The 25490-nt window shown below is 41.4% G+C and overlaps 1 protein-coding gene across 1 annotated transcript in view; it reads right to left on the reverse strand.

Annotated features, from left to right (window-relative positions):
• Positions 1–1282: 1282 nt before the first annotated feature.
• The window catches only part of LOC110834644 (serine/threonine-protein kinase S6KL-like), a 218756-nt gene continuing 194548 nt past the window's right edge, over positions 1283–25490 (reverse strand). Inside the window, exon 10 of the mRNA XM_022074058.2 lies at positions 1283–1326. Coding sequence (XP_021929750.1) covers positions 1290–1326 — 37 coding nt within the window. The 3' untranslated portion in view covers positions 1283–1289. The remainder of the gene's footprint in view (positions 1327–25490) is intronic.

Below are 25490 nucleotides of genomic sequence, written 5' to 3' on the forward strand. Positions count from 1 at the left end.
TTCAGTGACTAAGTAAGTGACTGGCTGGACAAATGACAATCTTACCGTCTGGCTAACCGTTTACTTGTCATAGTCTCTTGAAGCCCGGAGTTCATCTGAATAATATTTAAAAATTCAGTCCGTACCGCAAAGAAAACACAACACTCTATCCTTACTGAGATCGACTGCTTAATGATGTTTTAGGAAATAATCGCTGATTACTTTGAGAATCTCATACCCAGACCACTCGGTTGGCGAAAAAATGACTTACCGAGATGTTTCAGAAGGTGGTACATATAGTTGCCAGCTACGCATTAACTATTAACACGATTTATACCAAGAAGATCTCACATATTTCAGGTATAACCGTTCAGTCTATGTTGGCCTCATGACCTACATGAATTAATACCTTTTTATATAACATTCTGAACTGTCCACTTAGAACTTCTTCGTTTCTTTTAGGTTCAAATAATTTCCTTAGCGCGTTGTTGCCAAGAAGCCAATGTATAAAGTAATCATGCGTAAATTCTACGCACTTCCTGGCACAAACTATTCATAAGCTGCTGGATGAATACAGAATTGTTATTGAGCCGATCCCCAACTGTAGGGTTGAGATGCAGAACTTCATTTTGTTAAGTAGATTGCAGAACGCGACCTTCTTCATATTTTATTATGTTGCCAGTCGCCGTACTGCGCCGTTCCTCAGAACACGGGTGATTACTGATTAATTAACGAACCAAATACACCTAGTAATAAGCTTCTCACACCAACTCCAAAAATCGATATCACACAAAACCGGATAATCCAAAAGTAGTACAATAATTCACATGCAGAGCAATTGTTTTGTCATAGAACCTCGAAGATTCAACATTGTACCACCAGATCCCGCATATGGTTGTAGTATTGAGACCGCCCTTTCATTCCTAGCCAATTGCCGGAATCTTACCTTAAGATCCTTCCTACAGATTTCCCAGTCAAAATAATATAGGCATTTCTTGATTCATCTGATTTACATATCTATCCAATCGTAACACCCTTAACGTGTGACGCTAACAATAACAAGCGATCTCTATAGAGTCACCCACAAAATTATTAGTTGGCTAAAATTCATAATTTATTAAATATTGTGACAAAACTTTGGAGGATTGTGAAGATGGATAACACATGGAAAGGGTCCCGGACTCTGTACAATGGTGGACTTTGACGTCAAAGCTACGTAATTTCTGCCCTTCTGACACATCATCTGGGAACAAGAGAGCTTATAGCAAGAAGACAGAGGTACCAAAACTTATTTGTGACTCACCCTGTGTTCAGATCCCATCTTGCCACGATGTTCCCTCACGACACCTGGAACAGACAACTGAAAGTTAGAATCACGGACATCTTACTTCGGGTGAATAAAGGCAGGAATGGATACTTCCTTTGCAGTGGCGATTTCTTTATCTGCGCGAAATTTAACTGCATGAAACAACACTACAGGTCTGTGATATAAAGAGATGTGAATGGGAGGATAACATTAATATGCATCTTAGATAAACAGAGTCTAAAGACTGTTCTCTAAATGAGTTTGACGAGGATGTTGTATTAATATTATTCTGTTTTGTCAATCGTCAGTTCATTATTATTCTCATCAAATCACGTCTCGAAGGCTGGATCTCCCTTCGTCTTCAGATGTCAGAGAGAGAGAGAAAGATATGGGTTGGATTCAACTGGTTCAATGTAACGATTTATGACGGTGGACTTCCATAAACGAAAGCGAATTTCTTAAACACTTGATACCTCTTCTATTACTAGAGGAATTTCTTTAACAGTTAGCCATATTGGTAGTACAATTCTTTCACTTTCTACTCCGAGGTATTTTGTGACATTGTCAGAGGCGGTGGAATGCAGACCAACAAGTATGATGCAGACATTTTTCATCATAATAATTTATCCGTATGAGAACTGATGTTCTCGTGGCGTTGTAGATGTCCAATTAGTCTTCCAGGTTGAGACACCGCGTCGACGTGGGTACCAGCCACTGTTTCACAGTAGCAACCAGTGTGAAGCAGTTCCTAAACTAGTGCAAAGATGTAAAATATTTTATAATAAAGAAAAGATAATACAAGACAACCACGACAAAGCTGTCTCAGTACACCGACCGATCCAATTGTCTCTTCATCACGGTGATCAATATCGTGATCGTATGATCGTGTGATCGTGTACAGCATGCGGCACGATCAATGTTTGTTATCCTCACCGACTGTCTAACAATGCTACCGAAGAAATGCTATCGCTCTATAGACTGGTGCAGACAACTCTGCTAACCAGCGCCGCTGAATATATCAACTCAGCTACTGGGGACTTGAGAGTCTGTTTCCAAATAAGTCGAAACAACACAACAAATTGTGCACCTAAACAAGTGTATAAGTATTCAATTGACTAAGTGTCTAACTATCCAACTACACATCAATTTAACTCGCAATCTGTCCCACTATTTTACTCTGCAACGGTAAAGTGAGTTTTCTTTGAGGCACGGACTAAATTCTTAAATATTATTTAGAATGACTCCTTTATGATGTCAGCTAAAACACACTTCTTTCCCATTCCAGACAGTCCAAGCTAGTGATAAGTAATTTCAAATTAATGTTCAATAATCCCACGAGTTTCCATGGAAACGATCAGACTAGACGGTTCTGTTCGAAAGAATGTTGAGGTCTAGGCTACGTAAATAACTCAAAGGAGGAGGGCCCTTCTCAACAAGCTGGTAGTGGCTAATATATCCAATAAATAACGTGCCTTTTATGGAACCTGTATATTCATTACAATGTGCACAAGAGTGTTCCACTTGTGGCATTCATGAACCAGATCAATCCAGTACATACAATCACATTCTACTTGCAAAGATCTACTTTAATACCATCTAGAAAATCTTTGCACCGTGACCTTCTAACCTGACTGGATTTTTCTCGTAGTTTTCCCTCAATCCTTCGAGGTAAATGACGGGAGAGTATCTTAAAGTTCTTCCACATCCTTTCCAATTCATTATTCGCTACCATCATCTCATTAGACGCAAAAATCTGATGCCTGAAAGCGACGTTTAATAAATATTATCTAGAAGTGGCTAAGGGCAAAAGTAATTATTCCCTTGATGTGTACAAACATTTTTGTCGCGGGCACAAACGTATCACATGCTACGGCCACACGCAGGTGATCAACCGAGATCGTGGCTGACGTTCAAGCGCGGACCAGCGCAACTGGAGACAAAGTTGCCCGCGTTGAAATACCGAGCTCCGGTCCCTGAAAGATTATTGAAAGTTAAATGCAAAGTGCGACTTGTCCCACTGTTGCTGGGCCGCCCGGTCGTATTTCCGGGCGCTGACCGTCGCCATGCAACACTATAAAACAAGCGGCACGCAACTTAGTGTACCCCGTGTAGCAGGGGATGGAAATGAAAGGGGAGTTCAAGAGGGTGTTCCAGAATAGAAACCAAGGGGAACTTCGGGATTGTTAAAAATCACAAACTATCTCCTGCTTTATTAATTGAGGCAGCTCTTTGTACTTTTCCCCGTTTTGGGAGTCCAGCAGATGTGCCCTCTCTACCTGAGCACAGGGGACAGATCTTTACGTCCTTAAATTAAAGTGAACTAGCTGTGTCTGGCTGCCAGACGGGCTCGCAACCTGGGACCAAGGCGTCGCACTGCGTTCAGACCTTCCATGTTTGCGTTCTTCCGCGTTCCCTTCGGGTGATGCAGAGCTTCCATAGAACAGAATAAACTAATGCTCCTATGGAAATACCAAAGTGGTACAAGGACTCTATCTGTTGCTTGATAGCGATTTAAAATTTCTTTGGTTCACAAAGCAGTGTATTGTAAATTCAGTACATCAAAATGCCACCGATTTTATAAAAATTAAAAGGGGAATAAAATGAGTTTCGTAAACTATATAAGGTCTTTGACGTATGGCTCCTTCTTTTAATTTCCATATTCCCTTCTCAACACACCACGGTGGTCTAGCGGTTAGAACGCTGGCCTTGTAATCCTGGGGTCTCGGGTTCGATTCCCGGCGGTGACCGAATTTATAACTTGTGTGGGCAAGGCCGAAGTTTAGGCAACACGGAGGTTTCCTCCGGGGGCTTCCCAACAATTACTCCATTCACACACAGAAGAAGGCAATGGCAAACCACTTCTGGATCATCTGCCAAGAACGTATATGAACAGGTCCCAGTCCGAGAAAAGGATGGAAGGATCCTGTTCATATGAACCTGTCCTCAGACAGATCACTAAATAATAATAATATGAGGTGGTCTAGCGGTTAGAACGCTGGCCTTGTAATCCTGGGGTCTCGGGTTCGATTCCCGGCGGTGCCCGAATTTATAACTTGTGTTGGGCAAGGCCGTGGTCTAGGCAACACGGAGTTTTCCTCCGGGGGGCTTCCCCGGTTTCTCCGTGGCATCCCAACAATTACTCCACTCACACACAGAAGAAGGCAATGGCAAACCACTTCTGGATCATCTGCCAAGAACGTATATGAACAGGTCCCAGTCCGAGAAAAGGATGGAAGGATCCTGTTCATATGGACCTGTCGTCAGACAGAACACTACAAAAAAAATAAATTCCCTTCTCCTGTTACTATAACGTGGCTCAAGCTCAGAGTTATTTTGCGTCCATTGAAGTCTACTGGCTCTAGTGTGACAGACAGACAGTTAAGCCAAATGTCAAAATGGAAACAGAATGACTACCAGGACTACCAACAAAGTGGAAACGAGATGCTGTGCCTTACAAGTTATTGGACTTTGAATTGCTTGACCTTTATTGAAAATCAGCCAAGAAATTCAGGGCTGGGGGGCCAACAATCTTTCTGCTGACTGGCTGATTGATGACGGTGACGAAGAAATTCTGAGGAAGTGGGGAACGCACCGTAGAATTCAGTGCTCCGGTCTTGAAACGCAGACGTATTGTGTTTCCACTGGAATGCTACTAGTGGAACTGTAATTAGGCCCTACATAGTCCCTAGGGATAATGTGTAGGTGGGGTGTCGTATCCATCCCATCCTGTTACCCTTCCCTCTTCACACAACCCCCGGTGCAGGGCACTGGGGTGTTCAGTGCAGAATGTATTTCAACAACCCTCGAAACCCTGTGGATAATTTGCAAATAGCTTCAGCTGGTACGCTACTCGACCTAAAAAGATTGACTGACTGAAGATCCTTTTCTGGTTGAGGAGTTTGGTTTTCCGGCTATGCGCCTGATTTGTGTGTAAAACTCTTTATGTGCAGATCTGGCCGTGCATTCGTCTGACTTTAAATTCTTAAGACCACATAATGAACTTCATGAAATTTGAAGTTGGCTGAAGATTGCTGTCTTCTGGGTACTTTCGTCGTGTTGTCTGTCACAAGTTTATCGACGTTTCAGAGGCTCCTTGATACCTCCACGAATCATTTCCGTGACGATTGAGGCAGCAAGCACTTATGAAACGTCGGTTAACTTCTACCGAACCACACGGCATGGCAGCCATCTTCAGACTCAACGCCGCGAGGGCCTAAAATCTCATTTAGACCTATTTTATGTTCAAATTTAAAGCACTGATCAGGAAATGTAGCAGATGAAGACTGACTTCCAGTCCACACACGGAGTGGACTACCAACACTTTAACGGCATGATGCCAGCGTGTTCAGTAATCTGCGTCAAATAACTGAGTTTCAAAGTAATTTATATGAACGGTAAACTTGATTACCACGAGCTTGATGCTCTCTTTACATCAGGGGTGACACACTATGTCTAGTAACCCGCCTAGAACTAAAAATTCACACCGAGCGTGACAGGTAGTAATCTCGAAACACATATCGTTACGCCTGCTGTCACTGTGGGGATGTAAGGACTTGAGATCAATTTCACGACACTGTCCTGGAAATTGCTTCAAGCTAATGAAGAAAATCACGAAATAGTCTGTAAACTGATCGAAATACGAACTGGGTACCTCTGGAATAAAATTCTACAGAGATGGCGATACATCACCCCTAGGGCGTTTTAAAATTGTACGTTACAGATGTTACAGGTCTCAAGTTGGTTCCATTTTTAATTCTCTATTTGGAGTTGCATTAATTCCTTCTGTCTCCGGGGTATTCTCCAAAAAATAAAATTTTCATCTAAGACAACAGAATATTTTTCTTTCACAAAAATATGAAAATATCCTTCTTAAGGTGACGTCTCCATTCAAGTTAGTGGAAGGTTTTCTGTTCTTTTCTTTTCTCCACGAGGTAGAAACGAGCTCTGCCCACTAATCCACGTTAGATCCAGAGGGCACAGCACTCAGCAACCCCACGTAATTATCATAATTTCGCTCCTTCTCATTCCTTTGGCGAAACATGAGAGATTAATTTAACTTTTAAAATACAGTTTATCGTTGAAACTAAAATTTGGGTGGGGGGGGGGGGAGAAACAGAAGCCGAGGGATATGTAAGTATCATGCATAATGCTGGAATGGGTACTTCCCTTATCCTGGTTGTTAGCTGCTTTAACAAAACTATGCCATTACGAGTCGAAGATGGCTGCCTTCTGGTTGTCTCGCCGTGCCCCCCGGTAAATACGGACCGACGTTTCCGAGGTCCTTGCAGTCTTCTCATCAAGGCGATAGTTCTGTTTACCCTGATCATGGAGGCAGCAAGCACCTGTGATATTTCGGTAAACTGCTACCAGACGACACGGCGCAACAACCCAGAATCCGTAAAAACATCAACTCCAACTCTAAGTAGAACTTCCGGTACGTTGACCGCCTTTAAACGGTGAACCTGCAGAATAAACATTAGGACTGGAAATCTACGCTTCATTTTCAGGTCATTTGACGATGCTGTATCCACAACAAACGTCAATCTTTGTTGCAACTGATGAATTATTTATCTAAACCGAATCTCTAATGAGCTTAGACCGCAGAAATTTTTAGCGAAGATTGTACACCCCTGTTTACATGTGTCGTGGCATGTGAATGCGTTAGGAATGCAATAACGAATGCTGACGTCACGCAGGCGAAAGGAAAGGCGGGAGAAGGAAGTGCATTCGTACCGAAAAAAATTACGCATCGGTTATGGAACTGCTGGGTTGGAAACCCGGTCATCGCGTAATGTCTCTGTGGGGCTTCACAACTTATGGAAGGTCGGGGCCTGTTTTGAAGCAATTTACCATCGATGACAAGGGGTGACAGATTTTCCCTCACGGCCGCGTAACTGGTTCAAGAATCTTAGTATTTCGAGACACCAAAAATCTCAAGAAAACATCTGCAACTACGAGACAAATGAAATAGGAGAAAGTGAAGAATTTGGGGGTTATTTTACGAGATTATGAGAAAGTAATGCGTACCGAATTTTACTCGGAAAGCGGCCGCTTGTAAGGCGAACAAGAAGGTACGAGAATAACACTCATATCGACGTTACTGGTACAGACTGTACGTGTGGAAGATGGGTAGACGTTCAGGACAGTGTTTGTCTACTTACTTCCAATTTATCTAACGATTATACAGAGCGTCAAATAATACATGATTAAAGAATACTGACTTTGAAATTAAACAGTAGGAAGCGGTCATAGCCTAATTTAATGTACCATTCTGAAATTTGCCTGGAGGCACTGAGGAAAACTACGAAAATCCCTCAAAAAATAGAAGAGATCTTCAGACCGAGATTTGAACCTGGGACTTCACGCGTATACGAATCAGTGTTACTAACCAATCCACTTAGAAGCTTGGTAGGGTCTTGTCCAAATGCGGACTTTAGCACGTTAAACCTTCTGGTTCAAGAGCCACAGGGTTATTTGTATTTTCACGCCTTTACTCGGCCCCTGCCTCCTGCAGTGCCAAGACGCTGCATCCGTTAACCAGAAGATTAATGGCTGGCATTTGCATTGGCAAGCCGGAAACCACGGGCCAAGAAACCTGCGTACTGGATACGGGCCCAAATCGCATGTAGGACTGCCAACTGTTTCATACTTTAATCAGATATTTACAACTAAGTATGCAACTAACTCTCTAGTAATATATTCAGAAACATTATCGGTCTTGGCCCCGATCGGTTCATTTCGGTTCACATCCTCAAAACCTAAATTCCTAGGACTCGTACAGTACCAAAATTCGGCGCAAAGGCGAGTTAGGAAGCTTTGTCTTCAGCGGGATCAATCAAGTCTCTGGGATACTTCGGGCTCTCTCAGGGGAGGAAGGCAATCGGACATCAGCGCCAGCTTCAAAGTTCTGCCTAAAATAAGAATGTCTGAAGCCCGAAGTACGAGACGCGAGAGATGACTTCCCTGTTCCTGCTAGGCCTGTCAGGTCGCGCCAAGGTCGCGCGAGCTGGCGTTCTACTACCTGTTCAGAAAACATTTGTATTGATTTACCTCGCCTTACTAACTGTGAACTCCTTTGACAAGCCTCTTTCTGCTGACGTTAGCCGTCACAGCACGCAACACTACAACCACGTGGTCGAAGGAACGTCGCAAATGTTTTCTGCCAAACGCAGACAAAAACCTTCTTCAGTTTCGACCGTCCACTCCTATCGGCCCTCATTTGCTTGTCAATACAACCAGATAACCTGCCTTTTGAGTACACGCCCTCCTCGCCACACAGGATTCATTACTACGTACTAAAATGTCGATCGTGTAGTCTTGCAGGTTCACTCGTACGACGTCACAACCCACGTGACCACGATCGACAGTGTTTTTTCTTCCCTCTCCTGTGTCCAATAAAATCACTCTGCTCAATTCCGTGTTTTGTTTGTTTTATGTCTCCTATGCGATGTTTTTCAATCGATCTTTGCGGTTAATACGTGGTTCGGACTCTCCGCCCCAAAACATACGATCCGTAAATTTCACGGGTGAGTGGGTAATTGTGCCCAAGTATGTGCGTGCGATACCAGGGGTGGGGGGAGGGAACGGGGTGCGAGAGCGAGAGAGAGAGAGAGAGAGAGTTCTGAACCCGAGGAAAATCGCATTGCTCCTTATTAAACTGGCCAATCTGTTGCAATAATAACAGCGGGGAGAGGAAGCAGCCATGTCAAACCCAGTGTCTGCTGAGGGCTGATTAAAAAGAGGTGACTTTCCGGGGGCCGTCACATGAGTGGGGGAAATCATAACCGAACACTGTTCCCAATTCCAAGCCCAAGATTAAGAGACATTTTCGGTTCCTCTGCTTTCCCACAAGAACACAAACACATACGTGAATTTCGTTGAAACGCATTCCCATTATATGAAACTGAAATATAAACCAGCGATACACAAGCAGCTACTTGACACAGAGCTGAAACACTACGTTTATTAGAACTGGGATATTCCGGTCCACAGGTCGGAAATAACTCGGTCTACCGGGTCCAACAGATCACGTGCTTCCCCCCTTTCTGTACCTTAAGACGACGGAAGGTCCATCCTTCGAAACGTAGAGATTCGAATAAAAGCTCCAGAACAAAACACTGATACAAGATCATCGCCAAAGACTTTCAGGGAAGAAATGTGTGAATTCTACTCAGTGCAAAACAGATTACACACGTGCAAAGTTCAAACGTTCAGTCTAGCGGCCGGGTTTGTGTGAGGAGAGACCGTGTCGTAGAATCTACGAATAAGAGCTGCCAGGAGCTGTCTTGTCAGCAGCAGCCGAAGGCCTCACACAGAATTGCTTGTGGTAAGACGACGTAGGATAAATGAGACACGGGCCTTACACGCGGGAGGACCACTCAGACGACATGTGACCCAGCAGTATTCGACCGATGTTCAGGTGAGGAGACTGAAGAAAATAAAGACAAGAAGGAAATACGGTGGTACATCCGAACTTTAATAAAAATAAGGAACTCGGCAATTTTATTGCAGGGAGGACACCGAACCAAGGCGATGAAAGATGAAAATCACTTTATAGTGTGACACAGGGAAGTTCCTGGTATGTCTTGTGCGAGATGCAACAAATAAATAAATAAATAAATAAATAAACAAATAGAACACTAACTGGAGAAACCAATGAATGTCAAAGAAAGGGGTTTACAGATAATCGGGACCAGTGGTTACCACTCCTTCGAATTCGGGAGGTCCGGGATTCAAGTCTCGGTCCGGTGACAGGCTATCCGAACTAAATTCTAAAGTGGTTTTCCTAGATTCCTATAAGCAAATTCTGGGACATTAACATGAAACAGGACACGATGGTTTCCTTTCATATTCTTTCCAATTCACTGTAATCCTATCATTGAAGTTATACCGTCTAGATTACCAATAGCGTCTTTAAATAACCCACACAAATAAACAAGTAAACAGAAAAACAAATAATTGTGTTAAGATAAATTGACTATTTTATTACTTCAATTTTGCTAACTTTCTAGTAACTTTAAAGAGATGCAAAACTTAAGAATACGCTCTGGGTTAAGAAAATGACTGTCTTTCGGATTGCAGCGCTGTGTAGTATGGTAGAAGTTTACCGACTTTTCAGATGACCTTGCTACCTCCAGACTACACGGTGCTGCAACCCAGAAGACAGCCATCTTCGTACTCGCCGCCATGAAAACCTCAAATCCTACTCTGGATTAATGCAACATCTAGCAAAGCATGTAAAATCCGATGAAACTCCAACTCCCTGTTCGATCAACGAGTCGCATCGTATCGTAATCTAATCATATCGCCATCTCAACGCCGTCGCATCTAAGTAAAACCACCTTTATCCCCTTGAAGGTGAAGCGTGTATACATAGTATTTAAGTTTCCAGTCCGTACCGCAAAGAAAACACACTTCATCATTACGAAAATCAGCTGATCGAGTTTTACAGTGAGAATTATACACAACCAACAAGCACAAAATTAGATGTTACTGTTGAAGCAAGTGGGACACGTAATTACCATTGGACTATAAAGGTTAATCCCCGTTGTGCTTTATCCAACTGCACCAAATCCACAGAGCGTACTTGAAACCGGCGACGATTATAAAACAGGGCAATATAAATATAGTAACCCAGCGGGGCTAAGCCTCGTTATGCCTCGCTGCATGCTGTTACAGGCCAGCGGTTTATGAGAATTCAGAGCTTCACGCACCTCAGCCATAACTTTCAGCCCAGTTTCCGTTCAGTTCGCTCGTTGTGGTCGCAACAGCTCGAAATATGGTCGATAGATTTTGGACATAAGAAACTAATTTAAAAGCGGACTGCCAGACGTTCAAATAAAAGGGTACTTACTACCATTTTGGTTTATTCAACGACGCTGTCACCAACTCAGTCCGTAGGCCTTCAGCGTCGAATGATAACATTATAATGAACAGGCTATTTATAATATGCTAATTAGGCTGTTTTGCAACCGAATTCTATAATCTGTCCTACTGACTTCTGATGTTCCTAATCTCGTTCCTTTTCACACTGCCCAGGTAGGTTCAGACAATCAAGACGAAATTTCACCCCTTATCAGTAGTCCTTGGCTGCTTATTCAGCATTCTGCAAGTAGGCCTACCTTTAATATCCGGGGGTCGTCTCTTGAAACCACGAGGGACCTACATAACATGCGATGTTTGCAGAGCGAAGAATGAGTTTTCTATTGTTTTAGTGTGGGAGACTAGAAAGGCATTTGTCCAGAAGGCAATAGTAAAATGAAAACGTAAAAGAATCTATAAATTGAAACCAACGCAGGAATAAATTCTGTTGCATTACCTGAGGGCCTTCACAGAATTACTTTAAACTACATCGTAGGGTTGACATATTGACAGAACACACCGTGGCTTACATCACTTTTGTTATGCGTCCATTGCAACAGGAAGAAACGCTACTGACGTCCACAACATATTGAATAATGAGGTAGATAATGACGTAATATCGATATCAAAGACGTGTGTGCACATATTTTTATTCATCTGGATAAAGATAGGAATCAGAGGCGGGCTCTTCTGAACACGATAATTAATTAACTTTCCGGTCTCATGAAAACGGAGAATTTCTTAACTAGCTGCTTTTTAAGGATTCTCTTCCGTGGATCTGTTTAACTATTTCGACGTGTTCAGCACGGGTGTTTGTTTAAAGCCAATCCTGTAAGCCCTTACTTGAACACACAAAACCACCTGCTTATTACGCCGCCCCGAGCAGCCACGTTGCTTTAATAGAGGACTCTGTCGCCGTCCAGCGAAGCTCATTCAGTCTAAATGCGATTAGTAAGGATACGGAAAACGAGGGCACACGATCAGTGATCAAGACACAGTTCCCGCCTTCGGAAAACTGTGTATTCCAGTGGCTTTCCAACCAGAGCTTTGTACGCATCCAAAGTCCCAAATGCGTGCTACATGGCCCTCCCGTCTCACCCTTCTCAATCTGATCATTCTAATATCAGATTATTTAATTAAGAGTACCTATGATTTTATCTCGAATATTCTTCTCCGAATAGGGAGAGTAGCTTTTAAATATACGGAATAAGAAGTCGCGGACAGTAGACAAGGGGTTGTCTTTCAACATGGTGGTTGGGGGGGGGGGGGGCTAATATCTCCTCACCATAATGCCCACAACAATTTTCCTGTTGTATTGAAACCGCGGGGTTTAAACTTTGTCGTCAGTGATCGTCCTTCATAATTTGTTTCTCTGAATATACGAATATCATAAGCACTAGACTGTCTTCTTTGGTCATCAATTTCTCAGCTTATCAGGAAATGCAACTCGAAAATTCACTTCTATCATCATGAAGGCAAGTCAACAATTATACCTTATCTACTACGATCATTTTCCAAATCACAGCTTTCCTTCAGACTGTACATAAATCTAAAGAAATGAAACTGAAGCCACATTTTTAATTCGTGCCTTAACCGAGTCTAAACGGCAATAAAAATACGAGTAATAATGAACTAAATTTCTGAATACCCACTGCAATCCGCCATTTTATTCCCAAATGATAACAAATCCACCTACGCCAGACACACAGTTCAGTATTATCGCATTTTTCGAAGAACCTTATCAATTCATCGTTTATAAGAGAATCGCAATGCGAATGTGCTGCCATATCTCTCTTCGGTTTGCTTTATCACAATTCAGCTTCATTAGACAATACGCCGATCTCTTATCTTATCACACAAAAACATTTACGTTGGTTTATCTGAAGATACTTATCAACTGCATAGATCACACAGCGTCAAATAGCAAGGGAAGATATTGGAAGTGGTCGTCACGTATTTTATGATACTATATCAGCAGTAGCCTAGACGGACTCATGAAAATCATGAATCGATAGATCTCTTCAGGATGACCGATGTTCTAGTCGCGATACAAACCCAGTACCGCCCAGAGACGAAGCCGCAATGCTAAACTTTGCCCTGCAACGTCTGATAACTGGAAATGATTCGGCTCTGTCTTTACAGATTCTGACGAAATTTGTTACAGACGGTGCACACTACACACCTACACCTAGCCATCAGTGTAACCAACAGAAGATAGTATAAATTCGATTTTCGACTCCTTCAACTAACAAACCATTTGATTGTAATGAGATGTTATGGGCCTATAGTCAAATTACGATGAGATCTTAACTTTGAGTCAGTCAAACTGGCTTCTTTTTCGAGTCATGACTACCATCAGGCCTTTCGCAGTATCTCTGAAACGTCGGCTTACACAGCGCAACGCAACATCTCAGATGACAGCCATCTTGTATGACCGTAACAGCTCTTTCCTAGGGATTCAAACGCTGGACTTCGAGAAAAGAACAAAGGAACAGAACGGAAAATGCAGAAATGCATTCCGGCAGAGCAGCGGCTGTATACGGTACACGATAATGGATCATAACTGTACCTAACCAAGATATCAGATAACGCAAAAAATAAGTCGCTACAGCATCTGAGAAGTATTTGAGCTTTGAGGTTCAATTGTGAACAAATGTACACAAATCTCAATACGTCAATTTGCGACATAATATTTTAATGCCATTATATAATATTACAATCTAGACAATCGTATTCAACGTCTGAAATAAAAAAGAATCTGTACACAGGCTCATATGAACTGCTCTGCCTGACATAAGTCCATTTGTACTCATTCGAATGACTTCGGGTTCAAAATAGCGGATCACAGCCACATAGCAACATCTATTAGTCCATTTCCTGGACCACAAATTACATTGAGAAAACGCTTTTCTCAATTTCTCGACCTGTTAAAGTAGAGCCAAGACTGACAGGATGAAGCTGTTACGAATCAATAAGAACAATTAAAGTTCAGCGCCGAAATATGCAAATTATCCCCATTGTTTATATAAATTTCCCTCCGTTCCCTTACCAAGACTTCCCCTAAGTAAACTAGTTCCAACTTCCTTTCTGTTTGGCTCGCTGCAAAAATGATCTAAGTGATTTAAAACCGAATCTGAGAACAAGAACTCGTATTCAGAATACGGACAAACTGCTCTCAGCGTGTACAATTACGAACACGTTTAAGAATTTCCGAGAGATACAAATATCCCAATCATGGATATTACAACACACGACGTTAAAAATCAAAATCTGATTAGACGATACCTCTTGGTACTGGCTACGACATTAATTCTCATAGACTTCTAACGACCTCATGAGGTTCCTGGGACTCTCATCCTACACTTCCCACACGAATGCAATAGACCTACACTACTCATTGCTCTTAAAATGTTTACACTGGAATCATACCGTTATATTAGACACAATACCACTTAAAGCCATGAGAATAAATCTTTAATATAGTTTGTTATATTCTTATGGTTTTAAGCGACATTAGGGCCAGAGACCTAGCTCAGAGTCTTAGCAGGTCTGTGCAATTTGACGGTCACCCCTTGACCTCTTGACAGCTTACTCCACCATTAAGGAGAGTTATTTCACAACGATCTAACTAATTACAAGACGGTGTAAAAGCTACCGAATTACTGTAACGGTAAATTTCCAGTGACACAACCTAATTTAGACTAATTTCATACCGGTGTTACGTGAACAGCATACAGCACAAGGTCAATTATTCTACAGAGAACCTGATGATTATGGATATAATTCATTCATGCGGCAAGTGAAGAGACCAACTTTGCGTTCCATACTTTATGAATACGTTCTACAAGTGAATCCATATGCACATTTATAATTTACAATCGACACAACACAATGTTGCCAACTTCTGAACTTTTGACCGACGGTCTTTAAAGGAACGCTTCAAACAAAAATTTCTTATGAATTTATCGTTTACGCCTTTCGTGTTACATGTTCTACCCATCCAAATTCTCTCTGCAAAAATTGGTGAGCAAAATACAAAAGCAAATATGTGAGACAAGAAACAAAACACACGGGCTCCATTTCACACCACAAAACACCAACAGTTGATAAGATGTCGTAAAACTACCGAGTGACACTACGAGACTGTTGCAGATAAAGCTCGCATAAGTGCCCAGAAACATTTTACCTCGTACCTTTTGATTGCCTGCGTACTGTGGGAGACAGCGGTCGCGGAGGGACACGTCTGCAAATCCCTAGGGCCGACATCATTAAAATAACAACGTAGAGACCTCATCAGCACAACTGTGCTCATTCTGGCGTGGCCTCATTAAAACAGATCCACTTGCCGCTACAATGCACTTCAGTTTAAAACTACACGAAAATATATAATTTCTTTCTTAGCCAGTTCTTCGCAAAACGCGTATACAATGAACGAATAACAGGGATGTCTGTCCGTCCATGGGTCTCGATGTTTCGTCTCGGAAATCATTCAGCCGATTTCGAATAAGTTTCATAAAACGGGACCACGATTTAAAAGTTCTGTTTTAGTCCGTACCAGTTCTACATTTCACAAAGCAAAATACGTAATGTCCGCTTACGTACATTCAATTGTCTTTTTGTTTTTTTGGTAAGGTAGAACATTTTCCAATCCAGAACCCTGAGATTTCATGCTTTCAAGGGATACAAAATATCTGTTAGGACTTCTTGTTTGAATTATCAGTCAGGCGCAAAACTGTTACATTATCAGTGGATGTCTTGTGCGTGATTCAAACCCCGGATCACATATTTGAGCGTTCCAACACGGGATGTTCCAATTTTTGTGGGGTCTGAAACTCCGCTTTGTATCCTGTGAATGATTTTGATGTTTTTCAACAACGTCGTGTTTCTTTTTTTCATTATATTTCGTTGAAGGCAATAAAGCTCCTGGTTCCTAATTTAATTTCTTGGTAATTTTTTGGTTGTTCAGGAACGTAACTCCGATTATAACATTGCGCTTATGAAAAAACTTCTCCGCGTTTACTGTTCGTAACAGTGGGGTTTGCATGTCTAGGAACTTCTAGGTCAGTGGAAACTTGGATCATTTCCGTAGTAGAAGGAGAACCGTGTATGACTTAAAAATAAAATGTAAGTTTTTGTGAACAAGTTTTAACTGCTAAGAGCTCTCGTAATACAGAGAGATACTGTAAAAAGCAAAGGGAATGTACGTTGACATCAGCTAATAAACCAGAAAATATTTTGGCCTATATTCTGATTGCGCTGTAACATCTTGAGGCAGGCAGGATTCACACCGAAGCAACCAGCAACCCGCGATACGATATATATGAAAAAGTGTTCACACCGGAACAATAGTGATATATATTAAAATTATCACTCAGTGACAGGCAGTATGTATCGAAAGTGACAATACAATGCAATCTGCTATGCTTTTACTAACCGCTTAAGACTCTATAGCATAAATTAGGTAAAATATCTTACCAAATAATATTTATAAAATAATTTCAAATAATTTAGACTCCCATTCACTAATACGCGTGGATTTATGGAGATACTGTTAAAGTACATTGTGGTTTTAGAGATATTCCGGGGCCTTTTTAAGGATACACTGAAGTCAAAATACGAGCGTCTTATTTATCGAAAACCTGAACATAAAATAGATCGCATTTACCTTATTGCCCACTTATAAATACGGAAAAGGCATCAGAGCAAGTGGAAATCGAAATTCACAATGAGTTGACAAAAGTAACAAAGGTTTTCCGCATTACTGAACTCCACTTACGACGATCAACTGCCATTTTTCATAGTATCACTACAAGCTTATTCCGTTACTGTGCTAATTTTCTGGCTGTCTGACGTTCTAATGTAAGAAATACAAACAAATATCTTGTACACCAAAAGCATTTTCTCGCTACTAAATTCACTTCACAGACATCAGGAACTTAGCAGAATTATACTACTAATTACTTGGTTATTGGTTAAACAGACGTTAGTGGATTGATTATTTGTTTAGTTAGTCCGTTACGATAACTAACGCAGTATATCTGAGATGGTAAAAAAGCTAAAAACGATTATAAGCTTTAATTTCGTTGCGTATTTAAAATAATCGAGGGCTTATATGGATAAGGATCGGGTAAGAAGCTGGCTTCTAAATATGCAAATGATGCAATTGAGGGAAATAAGGCAGCAAGCTAGTACATGTAAAGTGTTTACGTCTGATAACGTCATTAGAACATCCGCTGTCAGCGAAGCTGATGATGTTTATTCATACGTTTCACCCATACGCATTCTTCAGCCAGATATGTATCACGTACGGGGTAAAAATACACACTGCAAGGGCGAATGAAGGTGAAGAAGGCAACAGGACAGGAGACACGTGAAATATTAGTCAAAGTCAAAAAATGGATTCCGAGAAAAGGGTCGGAGATACTGCGTTAACAGCATCTGTAAGCATCACTTAAGTGTCCTTTACTGCCAGGTAAACATCCCATAAGATGGATATGGCGTCTCGTCGTATGCAGCAGATACCAAGTTGAAAGCTTGGAATATTTTTTACGCACCAGCGCTCCTGTCGCTTGCAGTTCGTACTACAAAATTCTCTTATGGATTATAATATCAAGCTACTTCAAGAGTCAAATAATTTGGCAAGCCTGGCCAAAGGAAACACGAGAAATATCGCCATCCATACAGAAAAATCAAGCTTGCGCTGATCTGGGAAAAAAGCTCAGAACCAGGCAAGAAAATAGATACATAATTTATAGAATTTGGGTGAAAAAATATTTTTCGAAATAATTGTCTTGCAAATAACAACATTTGGACGGTTTTGAGAAAAGGATCTTTCTGAAATATTAGCGGGCCTCCTATTATAACTTGTCCGAGGACTGAATGCATGTCGCGGCTTCACAAAGTAATGATTCGTTGTCAGGTGACGTAAGCTGATATTTGCGTAGGATAAGGTTCGGAAAGTAACCATCATTTAGTAATATCATTGCAGTTTGCAGTGAGCTAGGGATTTGAAACACAGGGGAAAAAATTGCTGCTTAAGTGGCAGTAGTTAGACCCATCCAAGGGAAATGAGACTGTGAATGTATAAACGATATTTGTCAGTGCACAAGAATACAGTCTTCAGAACGCTAACGTTTTCATCGGCTCTGGGGATCTTCACTGCAAATTGCGGCTCTATATATTGTAGTAGGTTAAGAATGCGTGGTGTTAAACCTCCACTCCCTGAGATTTATTTATTTCTTGCTACTTAAGTAAGTTCGGGAACAACTTTACGGTTGAGATTTCACGTTGTCGTGACGGCGAGTAAGAACATGGCTATCTTATGGGTTACTGGTCCTGTAGTCTCGTAATAGTTCACCGACGTTTCCGATGTGTTCATGAAAGCATCAAAAACCTCTGAAACGTCGGTAACCTTCTATAATATTCTAGAGTGTAACACCCTACAAGACAATCTTAAACCGTGCGTTGTACTGTCGAAAAGAACGTTACCGCTGGAATATAATAATTTTAGAGACCACATTACACATAAATTAAGACACTTTTCAAACGTATGACGCATAAACTTACAAAGCTCTCAAATTTACCACGCCAACTACGGGTAAGAGTGCTTTATGTAGACTACTGTGTCATCAAATTGACTTTTTAAGAAGTGTTTTACGTAGCAATTATATTCTGCACTTATAAGCGCATGACACTTAATCCATCGGACCTCTGAATCTCCACGCAGTATTACACTGAACAAAGGCTCGAGGCCTTTCCTTCCTCCAGAGGGCTGTACATTGCCGCTTTGTGGGCGCCTTTGTTGTCTGTCAGGGTAGAATAAAAGGAAGGCTTTTAAGGGTCTTCTCCCGCAAGACTATTGTTGTCTATGGGGCGGGGGAGGAGAATAAGGATATTTGGGTTCCTTAGCACTTTCCAACCTTTTGAAATTCAAATACGAACCATTTGGCCACATTCTCTTCTAAGACGACCTCAGGGATGGACAAATAATTAAGATGAGTGTCGTCTAGTAGAAGTTTATCGACGTTTCAGGGGTGCCTACTGCCCGATAGAGGCAGACTACCAGATAACGAAGCATATACTGTCCGTACTAAAAACATTATTACTCAGTGGAGGTAATTTGTAGCATGGTCATGCCAGCATTTAGTATGATGTCCTTTCTAGTTTAGGTGGAAACTTTGCGACGGACCGACAACCCGTCAAAAAGGATTTGTAATTTCGCAAAGAAAAAAACCAGCCCATAAAAGGCAGTTAAAGCTATAGGAAACAGCAGAGTAGACTTTATATCTGCACTAACATTTGCTTATTTCTTAATGCACCGCCACTGCCATTTGAAATCTTTTTGTTGGTGATATTCCTTTGCGTTTTCTAAAAGCAGTTTAATGACGTAACGTCATTGACGTCAAGGACCTGCATGCGTCACACTCCTTTCAGAGATAAGTCTTGGACAATTAGACGATTAATCTTATGCAGACGAGAGGGTCTGTTACCTAACGGTGAAATGCGTCTGTGCAGACACTCCATGACGCACTGTCACACACCTGAGGGCTTCTCCGTCGCTCTCATACGTAATGTTCCCCGCACATGAAAACACAAGCGAGGTTCCATTGAAGTGGGATCAGCAAAATGCCAATGGTTTTTCGATTAGGTTACAACGTTGGATCAACTGCTCAGTTCCGAAGCGTCAAATGAGATTTCGTAGGTTTTTAAGTGATGAGCTTTGATATTGTAGGTAACAGACGTGGAATTTTTCAAGGAAGTCGTCCGTCATATCTGCGGAGGTACTGTGGAGTACCATGAAAACCCTCAACCATTATAACTTTTCCATGGTCGGAATTCGAACAGCGTACCTCCGAAATTTTCTATTTAATATTTCTAAAATCCAGAAGAACATCATCATCGTTAGCTCTTTCAAAATCTCAGATCTCAAAATTTGCATGATGTTCGTAGGCAAAGCAAGTCGCGTCGCGCCGTCTGCGAGTGAATTCCTTCTCTTCACTACCCGGAACGAGCCGGTTCACCGCGCACAGTGAACCGAAACAGCCATGTCGTCACGGGTCACCCATCATCACAGCAATCTGAGACCTCGCAACCCGACTGAAGCAAAATTTCATGCACCGCAGTAAATTTATGGTGAAATTAAGGACCAGAAATTTGAACTGACTGTGGACAGAGCTACTTTGTAAACTCGAACAAGCATTCCGCACACTAACATCGGCCACGTCTAAAAAACTGGACTGTATAGTTGAGATCCAGTCACGATTATGCTAACCGTAAAGTAGGCAATGTCGAGATAAGTTGGAACAAGACTGTGTAAAACACAGTGTAGTCGCCTGTAAACACGACTGATACTACACTCCACCAGCTGTCTGTTCATGCCAAGCAACAGTCAGGCCTACAGCATCCGGAAGACAATCAACATAACGCAAAGCTCATTCACACACACACAACAGGAAAGATTCGCGCGACCTCCATCTTGTGATTACAAACTGCATGCGAAGGCGACTCTGATAAAACTTGTATATTTGTCCAATATCTGCCACTACAAGGAACACCAAAATCTAACAAACACAATATCGCATCTCCCACATCAAAATACTCTTTTCTCCTTTGATGGTAGTACGCATGTTGAAATTTATGTCCGATGAACACGGCTCGATTCCCTTTAGGAACAGGGACATTACCTACAGACCGACACTTTGGTACATCGAGCCACCTATAAATGGGTACTGATGGCTTGCTTTGCGTACACGCAACCTTACGCCCTTGGTATAAAGTACTTAGGCAAATGAGCAGCTCCACCTTTTTCACCTTAGAGGCCTATAATAGTAACACATGTTTTCATTAGTGTAATTCGCTGTGAAAGGCATTTCGAAATTGAGTCCAAGGACGTGTCATGATAGACCCATAATTACTCGTGCGGCTGGAGAAACGGGCCGAGGTCGGAGATTGCGTGAAAATGGGTCGCCAAATAAGTTTAAATCGGCCACAACTGTTACAGCAGACTGACTGACCCACAGTTAAAAATATATATCTGGTATTAGAGTACACACGTTCAAAGCAGCTATATGAATCTATCAATGGGTTACACCCAGAAGCATATGAACCACGTTTTGAATCTCGTAATCTACTTAACAAAGATGTGCTTCAATATTTCGTCTGTCTCGGCGTTACAAGAGGCTACTTCTCTCGTGTTTTCACACACAGATCCTGAGTTCGTTTCTTGTTTCTCACGGCTGACGTCACACTACGTGTCCAGGCGATTGTAAGATCTTTAATTTAATTAACATAACAACACTTGAATAAATTTACAAACCGTGGTACCAAGGCAAGCTACAAATTTCGGTCAACTCCATGAACAAATAAATCGGTCATTTTAGATGCTTACATGTTCTAAATCAGTTCAATACAGTTCATAGGCTACGTTCATAGCCTATTATCTTAAATCCCTTCACATACACTTCAATTTCACTAAGGTTTCCGTAACAAAAACGTGTTACTTCACGTCTTTTCACGCAAGCTACACATCCAGGCCACCTAGTCCTTGCTGATTTGATTAACAGTCCTAATAATATGAAATAAGGAGAATAAATTATGAGGCAGCCGGTGTACATAGCGATTATTTCCTACAGCCATTAACCAGTCGATCTTTTTAATGGCACGGACTGAATTATCAGTTACTAGGTGAAGATGCCAGCGTCGGTTGCATTTCTTCCGTTTTACAATTTAGTGCCAGCAACAAATCAGCTACGATAAAATAATTATTCGGACTGTACACGTCCTTGTCGTGTGAGGTCAATTTGTGGTGCACGAGACTGATAGGCTCTTATCTGCAAGGCACCAAGGGATTGTGATAAGCCGCGTTATGGGCAGGACAGTAATGGAAATGGTCCCAGACATGATAGGCCTACCAATGACTATACTTGGGCAATAAGTGCAGTATAAGGCTGGGAGCCTCCGATAAAGATAAGAGAAGGAGTATCACGCGTGACAACACGAGTGATTCCGTGCTTAGAAAACACTGACTTCTGTTCTGTCTTTGCATACATATCCGAAAGATTCGAACCGTTGCCATGGCAGAATTTTCGAGCACACACATAAATATATATTAGAGCCTGATCGTCTCGCATCCGGAAGGCCGCGAGTTAGAATCTCGGTAGAAACACTATGTTCGGCATTGTCCATTGTCTGAGGCATGTTTAATTTTGGAGACGTTTCGAAAGTTGGCTGTACTACTGTCTTCAGGCGATTGGTTGACATAAAATTCACACTTTTTTCTTCCGGAGTGGTCCGGCGATAAGCTTACATGTTCGAAAGGTCCTGGGCCGATCCCGACCGTTGTCAATAATAATACGGAAAACATGCCAGTGTGATGGCAACCAATCACCCGAAGACGTGAGCACAAGCCGAATCCCGAAACGTCGTGCATATCAAATATACCTCAGGCAATAGACGATGTTCAGCCGTTGTCACAAAACTTTGGAGAACCATCAGAATGTCACTCGTAGACTGACTATCACGACGGATGCTGTGATTGTATTTTAAATAAATCACGATTGCTATTTCCACGTCTTTCACATGAATGTTTTAAAACACCCGGTCCTTCAATACAACATGACACATGCCGCTGATAAAGCACAAACCATGAAAGAAAGAAGCATTTCTGGACCCACTGTCTACGCCATACGAAATACCGTACAAACCAGCCCTTCGGTTATCTCCATAAAATCAACAAATTAAGAAATGTACGGACATCGTAACAATTTTCCGAATAACAGTCTTCCTGGAACTGACGTCTCATCTGTTACCTGTTTATGAAAAAAAAAAATTCTGGTGCAATAAAAACAACATTTAACTTTTGTTATTTGTTCTCCTCATTCGATGTGTCTGTTATCGACGAAGTAGTCCACAGCAAATTTGAATGGATTCCACCGTCTACATGTTTCTTGTCCGCTTAGCCTGAATCTGCGTGACATAACCTTCTACCTGTAATTTATTCATATGACCCATCAAGCTACCCATTATGTAATTTTCTCCATTCACCTGTTCGTTCACTTATTTCAGGTAAAAAAAAATAAATACTTCCAACGTATTAAATGTGCAATAAAAACATTTAAATAAAACGTAATTCCAAACATGGACTCCACGTACATGCATGAGCAAATACTGGCCATCACACACGTACGTACACATGTTCAGAGATGTACTCTGGTGAATATAAATCATCACTTTCTCCGCGCAAACTCTGGAATGTGCAGATATATGCAATACGTACGGCTGATTCCAAACACTCGGGCTGGAACGCGAACGTCAGCGGACAAAACACACCCTTCATCGCAGAGCGAGCGAGCGATCGCTCGTTCGTTCGTTCGTTTTCACTGGGAATCAATACGACGTACATAATAGTAGCTGGTATAACCCAAGCCAGTAAAAATGGCACAAGAACCTACTCAGTACAGCTGTTTATCGGATGTCTTTCAGTTCTTGAGAGATTCAAATCGTCACGTTGTCGATTATGGCACAGTTTATCCGAAATACTGTTCCTAACACCTGCAAGACTTCACGGCATCACAATTCAGAGGACCACAATCTAGAACCTCAGATCTCATCACCGCATTCATTCATGTGTCTGCCAAGTGGCAGTTCAGACTAATCAAAATCTATTTCGGTGACTTTCGACTCGGTCTTGGCTCCGTGTAGACTCGGTAAATGCATCCACCGAAGAGTCTACACAGCGCCAAACCCATAAAAACCTCAAATATCACAACATCTACTTCATTAAAATCGCTAACTTCCCATCCACATGTATCTCTGTCTTCACATTAATACTTTAAATATGCCAGGCTTCTTTCGATCTGAACTAAGTCGGGCTTAGATGGGGAACTGGTAACAAGATGCTTATTTGTGTAGCAAGTTCGCTATTAAATCAGTAAGATCGTTAAGTACTCTTAGACATACTTAGGTAACATAACGTCATGAATATAGTATGCGTTTATGACAGCATCGTTAAAAAAACACACGAAAACACCAATATTATGTCCGTTCCACACTGTCTATCCAGAACGAAATTATCAACAGTGATCTGATGAAGCTCTGGTAACCAAATAGACATGTGTGTATATTTATATTAGAATGCTCCCTGGAATGCACACAGAGGCCTATACTCTATGAAGACAGCTGTAGCAAACTTTGGCACGTTCTGTTTATCCATAATATGTTCGACGTTTGAGTATGTGGAGGTGTCACTTCAGGAGATGAAACACAGGAGATAACAAATGTGATAAGGACTGAATCCTGAAATCAGTTACTTAATTAAAAAGCGTTGTATTTGAGGTTCTAGTAATATTTGAACAATGAAATCATTGGATAGACTTTGACAAAGAATGCACACTTCCAATTAGAAGTTGTTTCGTTGTGAAGATATAGTCCGAAATAATAATGACTGTGAAAGTGACTGACAGTTTCTGTAAAGTGATTAAGTAAGAGTTAGAACGGGAAAAGTGCAGAAATTAAGTTGTTTACAGGAACATTTGGTGCTATAGCATTTTGTAACAGACAAAGCAGACCCAAGACAGCCAGACAAGTTTCAGCATCCACTTACCATTTAAGACACAATAAATAATCGGTGTTTGACACAAAACGTGGACAGCTGTAACGATGTGTAATTAGAAATTAACATTGAAAGTATCCGAAAAGTTGTAACAAAAATAGACAAAAACGTGTTCTATGAATAGCGGGGGGAAAGCCCGTTAATATTTGTCTCGTGAATTATATTTTATTCGAGATAAAACCATCGTCCCTTACGCCAAATAGGATGAACACAGCTCAGAATGAAATCATACAGTTCAGGGTTTCGCAGTGTGGTACAAGCTAATGTGTTTTCCGTTTGCTCAGAGTTCTGTTAACTAGTATTAATAGAATTGTATATATAGATAAGCCAAAGTGTTTGTCCTACTATAAACAGCTATCATTTCTCGGAAAAGAATGACTTAATAGGTTATCTACAAGTAAGAACCCCACGTACTACGGACGTATCAGAAGAAGTCCGACGACATTTTACAAAGTTATAACTGAAATGTTGACAGGAAATAAAGACAAATGATTCAGTTAACTTCACGAGTGACTCGTCTCAGCTGGCTGTTAATAAAAAGAAATTTATTTTCATCACCACGAAATCCCGTTACTGGACTCGCTCCAAATTATCAAAAAATGTCACATATACGAGTACCATGGGAGAAGTGAGAAGATCATTTTCAATTCTGATTAAAAAACCTCACTGGAAGAAATCGCTTGTGAGTACAGCCTACACGAAAGGATAATATTAAAACTGGGGCTTCGTGAAGAT

The sequence above is a fragment of the Zootermopsis nevadensis genome, unplaced genomic scaffold, assembly GCF_977971745.1.
Source record: "Zootermopsis nevadensis isolate Lab colony 2312 unplaced genomic scaffold, Znev_1.0 Znev_ptg000015l, whole genome shotgun sequence".
Classification (NCBI taxonomy): Eukaryota; Metazoa; Arthropoda; class Insecta; order Blattodea; family Termopsidae; genus Zootermopsis; species Zootermopsis nevadensis.